General features: G+C 40.2%; 1 protein-coding gene across 1 annotated transcript in view; it reads right to left on the reverse strand.

Annotated features, from left to right (window-relative positions):
* The window catches only part of Slo2 (slowpoke 2), a 150,331-nt gene extending 140,518 nt beyond the window's left edge, over nucleotides 1–9,813 (reverse strand). Inside the window, exon 1 of the mRNA XM_076892431.1 lies at nucleotides 9,602–9,813. Within this exon, the coding sequence (XP_076748546.1) occupies nucleotides 9,602–9,702 (101 nt within the window). The 5' untranslated portion in view covers nucleotides 9,703–9,813. The remainder of the gene's footprint in view (nucleotides 1–9,601) is intronic.
* Nucleotides 9,814–10,026: the final 213 nt, after the last annotated feature.

The following is a 10,026-nucleotide window of genomic DNA, read 5'->3' on the forward strand; positions in this document are numbered from 1 at the left end:
GTCAAGGCGACTGCGCCAGGGGATGCTTGCCACGATCTCTGTATTCCTGTCGTCCACGTCAGATCCTTACTGGCAGCATCGAGGGAAACCCCGATGCTCGCGAGGAATAACCCTCTCTTCGGATGGATAAGCTGAGTCATGCACGCGTCTACTGTACTGGTGCCGCTTATTTATGGTATCGTGGTACAGTACTCACGTCGCGTTATTCTATACAGCGCGAACAATGGAACTGGTTCAGCTTGCGAGTGAGTGTCGCTTCGAATTGTTCGAGGAACGTGGAAATTCTGTGTGACTCGCATGCCATTGCGTAGAGTTATCCTCTTGAATAATGAAAACACCCTCGAACACTTGGAGAGTAACGGGGTGTGAACGTTTCGAAGCTCGGGAGGGTTGTTTCGTTGATGCCTTCTGAAAATGCGAAATCTTAAGGGTAATTACTTTTGCACGGTGGAACGAAAGAGGAGTGGAGTTTCCTCGGAGTTCTCGTTGAACGACAAGTGTCCCTAGGGGTGCGACGCCGTTCCATTATCGTAGACCGCCGAGTATCGTTTCATCGGATTCTCGTTAAAATTTTGTCGCAACGTCGAAGGTTATGGGCATCGAGAGGGAAATTATTTCAGAGTAACCGGGGATGGGATGAATGGAGAGCCGGAGTAGAGCATCGATTCGTGCCGCGGACAAATCTAAACTTGCGTGACGAGCTTGCGCCCTTTGGATCAACGTAGCGCGGTACGCTCGAACTTTCAGTGCGCCACGTGGTTCACCCCCCAGCTACACTCGATTACAGCAACCTTCAGAAATTAGGGTCGAGCGTTTGTCGAAATATTTTCTCATCTTATTCAATTAAGGATTATCTTCAAATAATTTTGCGATATTATCATACCCCACGAATAAGTGAAATCACTGTGAACGAAGTAGATTTCTTTCGTTTTAAAGTTGGATGAATATATCCTGAAGTAATTTCATAAATAATTTCTACCGTTACTACGTTAACTGTGACAGAAACAAAAAATTCCACGCATTCATTCGTATTCGTTTAAAGAATAAAATTCAACAAGGTGACAAAATATTTTTTATTTCATTCGGTTAGTAGTTCGAAGAGTACGGTCGTACTCAAATGTGATGGAAAGGGATGAAAATGGTATAAAAAGAATCATCGTTTCACAAGCGATCTGGCAATGCCAACCAGCGCACTCTAGAGAACAACAAGAGCGTTATAACGTCCACCAGAATGTACGAAGCTCGCAAGCTCAAGAGCTTTGCAAACTCTAGGAAAGCAGTCGATAATGTAGAAGGGTGACAGCTTTCTATAGGGGGATGTTTTGATACTCGATTCGAGTACAAGTACCCTGTTGACCCACAAAGATTTCCCTCGAGATTTTCTTAAAAATACTAAAGAATGAGTTATTGTCAGCAAACGAGTTGCAAGCTGCATAGAAGACGAGACGAAGCGTGTTCCTTGAGAATCAATGAGCTATAAATAAAATTTTAACAATGCCTTTTAAATACTCTCTACTTTACCAACATAAAGGTCTCAACAAATTCGTATAAAAATCTCTTCAACCATTATGTGCAAATATCATATTTATCATTCATGGAAACCGAATTCGTTCCGTGAAATCGGATAAATTACGAATCTTACGGTAGGTATATTTGTAACAAAATTAATTAGAAAATAATACGATTTCGTTCTAATTAATTTCAGCTTCGACTAGATTCATTTGGCCAATTTGTTGAATCTCTATTCGTTATCTATTAATTGCGCTTTGATTGAAGTACACTTATGGAATGGCTGTCAATAACACACCGCATCCTTTATAATGATGATCGATTTGATGGACACGAATTGAACACACTTGGAAAAGCAATTAAGTCCTCACCCTAAATCGCGTTTTTCATTTTCAGAAAGAGATTATTCTTGATAATTGAAATTAATTGCGATAAGAATAACATTGCTTCACTCGGAAATCGACGATATAAATACATTTCAACTTTTAATTAATGCATCGGAAATTAGATTAAAGTGTACGTACAGGCATGCCACGCGTAGAACGTGGCAAATTAAAAAAGAAGCGAAACAATTTTCCTAAGTGCATCTGTGAAACCAATTTTAATAATTTCGTTAGCAATAATGAATGTGACAAAGCGGAAGGCTTTCTTTCACCCCTTCTAATGTCGTGATCTACTCTCATCCACGAAGCTCCCGGCGAATTCCATCTAATGGCGTAGATTAAACCGACGGACCTGATGACCAGATCACTTTCGATCCAATGATTAACCCTCGTTCCAATTATCCGAGCGTTTAACGTAATTTACGTTCGACGCTGCTCGAATCAGTTTCTAACTGAAACTATTTACCGGATTAGTCATCATTCGCAGGGGTTTCAAGTAACGAGTTTCAAGGTAGAGTCGCGACACCTTTGTCGCGTTCGCGATGCATATTAATTTAACTTTCAACTCCCTCTTGCAGCGTTTCGTAAGTTTCTGATTCTTTATCCGGGACCTTGGGCTAGCAGAGAATTTCGTTTCGCTAACCGCGAGAAAATGAAAGTGAAACCCTCGTAGAAAAAGTAGCCGTAAAATGGAAGGCCATCAACTTGGACGTGGCAGAGGCGAGAGGTAATGGCAGCCTGTACGAAGGAGCACAACAGGTAATCGTGTAAATTGTTAATTTCATGACCCACTTTGCCGAGAGACCTTCTTTTATCCTCAAATACTGTTTCACAAAACGAATTACGCCAGTGTGGTTAACAAACGGAATTTTCCAGCACAGGTGTGAAATCCTTAAAGAGAAAATACAGGAAGCTGAAAACAAATTGCCTCGAATGTATATTTAATGATAGAATCGCAATTGAATATTTATATATTAAAGTGGTAATATCATATTTGCGTTTTACGCGTTCATTTTGGATTTTCATCGTACGAAGAACGAAGGCAAGTAGACACAATTCTACGTTAAGTAGTCGGGATCAATAATGGCTCCGACGCGTTGCCTTATTCATTACTACTTAAACTTTCCAATATATTAATACCTTAATCTGTTAAGAGCCTAAACAATTCTCGTCGTAAATTTAAATTTCTTTAACTTTAAGTCCCTTTCGCAACCTTCCCACCGCGTTCATCACTTACTCCTTTAAATTACCGAAATCACAATATTTTGATCGCGTTCTACGCGCGTATATCACGGCTTCCTGTCTACGTGTAGCCCAAAAATATTCTAATATATAGCTCACGCTCGAAATGTAACTGCCCCATATATCTGTCATTAGGAAAAATAATCACAAGAGTGCAGCGTATAAACAGACCGGGAAATCCACCGAATTCGCCGAGTGAGAAACGCGATGGTCGAAAGTGGGTGCATTACGATGACAAATAGAGAAACCTGTTCCAAACACGGTCGTTTCTACCCCATTTGAATGCACCAGTGGATGTTGCACAATGTCCGCGACGACATTGAGACCAGTTAGCAACCGCGTTTACAAAAGAATATCCTTTTCGATCGCTCGATCTCGCGGCGAAGAATTATGCAAACGCGAGCAGACGCTGGGCTATCGATTTCCACGGTGGAACCGTGCTCGATGGTTTACCATGGGCGTCCGACGCGATACGCGGGGCAAATATCGAGGCCACGTTCAATATCCTGCCAGCCGGAGACACGGAGGCAATTACACCCGCGAAAGCCGCGATCATTTAAATGCGGGGGTGACGCTCGCACCCAGCTATCTCTCCTTTAATCACGATTTTCCGTGACCAGGAACCGGGAAACCGGCGCGAAGGGGAAATTAAAATGCTTCCTGGACGATGAAGAATTCATACGTTCAACGACGACCGTGAGAAAGTTTAAGAATACACGCGTGCTGCGAGGAGGCGTAGCGAAAGGACGAGCGAGCTATAGATATACTCTCTAGTGATTTGAACGTGGACTCGTTCGAATGGAGTAACACGTTCCCTTGTAGCTATTTCGACAGCAAATCTGCCAATTAGCCGCCTGGGTGATATCGGAGGTTTAATGGCTACGTAAGTCGGCTGTCTTTCATGATGAAATTACCCACGAGTGGCATTGACAGGGATTATGTTAATAATTTCGTACTGCGCGTGTATCGAATGGGAAAATAAGGCGCCTGGCTGTCTGTGCCACGATATTCTTAAGTAATTTTATTTTTTTCTCTCTCGAAGATCTTTTTTCGACATCCGTCGCTTCCAAGAAGCGTGGTTCTTCTAAAGTATTCGAATTACGCGTTAGATTCTTGTTATGCCTGGTTCTCTTTTTTGTACCAAGTAATTGAATTTAGTTGAAAGTTTTAAAATTGAAGATCTATTATTTGCAAACTCATTTGAATGTACAATCTGGTAGAACGCTCGGGAAAGTTTACGTTCCATCAATTTTGTGTACCAACAACAACTCGCGAATTTATGTCAAACTTTCATGTAATTACCGTTTTCGTGTTTCGAGTTGTATTACGTAAGGAAGTAAGTATAGTTAATTTCAAATTATTCGATGTTAAATTACGATATATTTTGTCCTTTAAACAATCGATACGAGATCGCGAGATATCTTGTTAGAAACAACGAAAGGGTTAATTTCAATGGTCTTATACACTGTACAGAAAGGAACACGCTGACATTGATTGTTAAAATAATACACAACGATGTTTAATAACTAGTTTGTCATAAACTTTCACCATTACAGTTACTTGTAGTGATATTACCTGACGCTGGTAAGAGGGTAGTCCGATGCAATTAAATTTAATAATACGCTTCAACTATACTGTTACATACCATACAGCTACAGTATAACACGAGTAAACCAGAACTGATAAGCGATAAAAGTTGAAGTTCTCTAAAATTTTCGCTCGAATAGAGAATTTCTAATAGGAAAAGAGTAATGTCACGACGGTATAATCGTTTCGCTGCATCAGCGCCTGATGCAAAGTCGAAATTATATTTCGAACATGCTCTGACCAGTGCTCGAGAAACTTTAGGAAACGAGTGAAAAGTGTGAACGTGTTTCCTTAGTTTTCCAAACCGGAGTTCAACTTTGCAACCGCGGACGGACCTTAAAATTCCCGCTGGAGTTAACGCTTGTCAGAAATGAAGAACGTGAAATGCGGAATGTAAAACGATGCCACGTGGCAGCGGAGAAATTCGTACAAGAACTTTGCTCCTCCCAAAAATTTGCATGTACAAACACGGTTCAAAGCTCGCCGGAAGTTGGCGAGTACGCGCGGCACGGTTAACGAAATAAGAGAGGACAGCGGAAACCAGCAAAAATAGAAAGACGCGGTCGATACTAATTGTGTCAAGTGTGGCCCTCAGCCTCGTCGCTGAATTAGACAATGTCTTTCTGCGTCGCTTTTTAAATCCGGTCAGCGTGGATCCAACGAGCCTGTGCAAACGCGAGGCGCGGCAATTTAATTCCTGGAACAGCCGTGTAACATCACTCGTGTAATGATTTCATAGTAATCACGTGAACGCAGTAATGTTCGCGTCTGTTTCAACGCGCGTAACGTTACGTGTGTAAACAAGCAAATCTACAGAGTAGTTTTGTTAATTAGTTACTCTGAAAGCAGCAAAGAGATCCACGTGCGAACTGTCTGACACAGAAATCCGCTTTTCGCGAGAGACTTTAAAGAGGGTATAAAAATTGATCGCTCGACTGGATTGTCTCGTCTATTCGCTCAATTCAACGTCCTAACGATTTTTATCTTTTTCGGGATTAAAATATATTTTTTTTATTTTCCATTCGGCACGATAGTATCGCATGAAATGAATTTTTCAAGCGACACATACAGCGCGATATTTTTCGGCGTTGTAGCGCAGGAATTAAATCGTCATCCCCTGTGAACGTACGCGTAGGTGGTTCGATCATTTTATCTATTTAGCCACAAATCTATACTCGACAGCCGTTGTGTTCGCCTTATCGGAAGCCAGCGAGTCCCGACGTTGTCGGTGATCTTGCATATATTTGCATTAACGAGCGTGGGATCGCGTCAACTGCAACTTGATAGTTAACGCGAAGCCACGAAGACGGATATGCATTATCACGAAGCTGCTGAGCTTTCCTTTCAAGTTATGTACTATCACTTATATATATATATACTACGATATAGATTGATAGAGCGCGTTTGAGGTCGGTTCGATTTCGACAAACGTCAATCGAAAGGAATCGCAAAGGCACAAGTAAAGTGAAGAGAAAAAGTAAGTCGAATGGAAGACTTAATAGAAAATGAGAATTTTATGGCCATGTTTGTTTTGAAGCAGCTCAAACGTCTAAGTAAAGAAAACTGTAAAAGAATCGTTAAATAGGTACGCAATGGAGAGAAATTCATATGGGAGTGAACATAATGGATATCGACGAGGAGTAAAAGCTTCATGTAATCAGTCATCACACAGCTCGACCAATACCTACTCGCTCTTTTTTATTTCATACGCGCCTCTGACCGAGTTTCTTCTAAAGGATTACAAGGTACTGGAGCGTAAAAAACCAGACTAGCCGTGCAGAGGGTGATATTCAACACCGTTTTGATTCTGACGCCTTCACCGAGGCAACTGTTTCTTTTGGTTAGCTCGAAATTAACACTTTCAATTAGTTTAAATGTAATCTACTCTAATTCTAGAATAGATAATTTTAATCTAATTCTGTATTTTCTTTTTAATTTTTTTTCTAATTCTATTTGACATATATATATGCTTGCATTGCATTAAGCAAATGAGTTAATAAAAAAAGAAGATCATGAAATTTCACGCGAAATTACTTGTTATCAACAATTATAAAAACGGTCGATATTGTATTTAAAATTACTTCACCACGTACCTCGATGGGGGATCGAGTTCAACATAATTGAAGTGTCCATCGGTAAGTTGATTAGCCAACGGGAGACACTCTTTAAAGAGCAAACAATGGGAAAACACCCTCCAGGAAAGAGATTGCTTTCACATAAAGTCGAACCATGGAATACAATAGAACGTATAATGGTTATCCCTAATGATTTTGCACATCTAGATTGTGAGTGCGACATCGATCATAATAGAAGTACGCACGTAACACGCTCATTATGCACTGACAATAAATGGGACGCATACTTATTCAGCTGCGAGACGCGTCTATCGAAGAAAACTACGATTTACGTTCTAGAAATTTTTAATCGATGCACTTTAAATGTTTCAAACACACGATTTTGAGGTGGAAAATTTGTAATTATATAAAATTCGAACGAATACTTCTTCTTCCGATCGATAATCAATTTGTTTCCGAGGGTGTGAAATTTAATAGACTTCCATTCATGTGGAAACCCAAACAGAAGGTCCCACGAGCGATATAAAATGGAAAGGTATCCCAGCAAAAAATGTAAAAATTGTGAGAAGATTAAATAATGTTATTATCTGATATGAAAATTTCATTCAGTTTCATTACGTTATAGCTGACTAATGAGTTCGATTTCTTCGTAGAATTGCAAAGTACAAATGAAACTTGTTGAGAGATAGAATAAAAATAAATAATTTGATTACAGTTTGTTAACATTTGCCGCAAGTATGCAATTTTCATGATAATTTGTGAATTACAATCAATCACTGTTTCAACACACGTGATTATCCCGCTCAAAAGAGCAATTCAAACTAATTCTCATAGAAGAAATTCGGTGATTTATTTATTTTGAATTCAGTGCTATTTCTGGTTCCCCTTCAAAGCCGTCTCACCGCTTAATATTCCAAGACGGCTGTGTAATGGACATCGTGCCATTCAATTCACGATCCGTTCTCCACCCTCGCCGCGGTACAGAGTCTGAATTATTTAAAGAACGTGGACGACGTACAAGCAACACCGAGGAAAATCGAATTAAGGATACAACTTAATGAAAAAACTATATTTACACCGTCTGAAAATTAAGATATTTGCAATTTAAATACATACTTGTTCTTAATTACAAAGATCCTTTTCGCCTTGCATTTCTCACGATGTTCCTTCATTTTGATATCGCGTTGAATTTCGATCCTTCTATTTTACGAAACATTGTTCGACACCTACACGCACTTCGATCCGAAAAATTCCACGGGAATTTTCGACGGTGAAAAATTTGCAAGGATTAAGCGCAAAGCCGTTGCCATAAAACGGACGATCATTCCTCCTCTTTCAACCCCCGTAAAATCCCCTCTGTCAGCGCGAAGAATGCTCGTGGTTTAATTTGTTCCCTCCAAACCCCTTTCCCAATCGTCAAATAAATTAGAATTTTCCCTCTGTTTCATGGTACGAGTGTGTACGAATCCGTCGATACGCGGCCGCGCCTTGTCGTCCATATTGCATAAGGATAACAGCGATGGTGTCGCCCAGGACACAAAGTTGAGAAACCACTCGCAGAATAAGTCGACGGACGAGTTTCAGGAAGTTCCTTCGACGTCAATTTTTTACGATTGCCCGCCCAAACTTTTCCCTCGTATTGGTCTGCGTTTATGATAAAAAGTCGAGGATCGTGAGAGAAATTCGAAGAAAATTCATCGAAAGTATTCTACGGTCCCTGAAACTCGTTCAATTAAATGTAAACGAAGCCATGATGGACAGTTGCAATGACATAAACGATAGAGAGGTGATTCAGATGTTTCATTTATTTTTTAATCGCAAAGTTCTGTCATTAAGGAGATATTTAAATTTTTATATTCAAGAGTATAAACTGCGACTTAAGTGAACGATTAAAGGTCTGTGATTACCGTTTGAAAAAAGGTTAAGTGTTTTATGTTATGACTGTTGAGGACTTCGCGCGTGAACTATGATTTTTTCGAAGAATTTCTTACCCTTTCGTATGCATTACAGCTCACTTCATCAAACTTCAAATATCACGTACGCTATTTCAGTACCCACTCAGTATCAGTAGCTTGTTCGCGTGGGTCCTTGATTAAGGGAGCAGCAATACTAACGAAACATCTGTTCCAAAGGACACAGCTTACATCCCGAAACGTCAACAGTAATAACTATGCGATGCCTGGTCGTAAAAGCCACGAATCTTGGGAAAAAAGTATTGCTACATCGCTGAATTGCCTGTTCGTCGAAATTGAGGTGACAACTTTTATTTAGAAAACGTACCAAACTAATCTAAAGCGAACAAAACTAAATCTCGACGTGATAGAGACTGTAATATCATCAAACATACGAATAGCATAAAGTGTTATATTTCTAATAACTAATTACATTTAACTCAACTAAATGACTAATGTATTACGAAATTCAATTCTAAATAACGTTAACCATAAAACCTCTTCTGTTTCCAGAAGAAGCAAATTTCGAGTAACGAGACTATTCTATTTTGCACAGATAGCACGTAAGGATTTTAATTCGTGAATGCCTAAGTGGTACTCCAGCGAGCTCTGCAGCTGTCGTAAATTATTTATCGAGGATTTCTACCACAGGTACAAACGCTGAAACATCGTTTCAACCCTTTCGAACGTATACGATATTATTATACCGCACAATGCGAAACGCGATATTTAATTACAGTAAAAGAGAACCACTGTGAATACCTAATAATTGGAGAAATATTCTTTTCATCGTCCACGCAGTTCCACAAATACGTGTTGTAACACGTCAGAAAAAATATATATACGTACTCACCGTTCTCCGTCGTCGTTGAAGGCGTAATCCCCCAAGAGAAGGTCACGAAGTCTGTATCTTGGCGGCAGGATCAGTGGTAAGCAAGGATCCGGTTCGTTCATCGTGCACGATCCGTTTTCGAAACTCGAAAGCTCCTGCGTGATTTCTTTCGCGTACACCTCGATCCTGTCGAGGATACCACGAAGCAGATTGTTCAGAACTGCCACTGTCGCACTTCGAAACTTTTCATTGGTACGATTGACGTACCACGATCTGGAAAATGATCAGAAACGTATATTAGAAAACCGTGTATAAAAGTGCGAAAGATATACAGGGATTTGTATAAAAAAAAGGAAGCATGGCGTTAAGTGAAGTCGCGTCGCACCCCATGGCGCAGACTGGTACCACTCAACCCCCAAGGCGAAGAGAAAAGACGCAGTAAGCAT

This window comes from Xylocopa sonorina, chromosome 3, assembly GCF_050948175.1.
Source record: "Xylocopa sonorina isolate GNS202 chromosome 3, iyXylSono1_principal, whole genome shotgun sequence".
Taxonomy (NCBI): domain Eukaryota; kingdom Metazoa; phylum Arthropoda; class Insecta; order Hymenoptera; family Apidae; genus Xylocopa; species Xylocopa sonorina.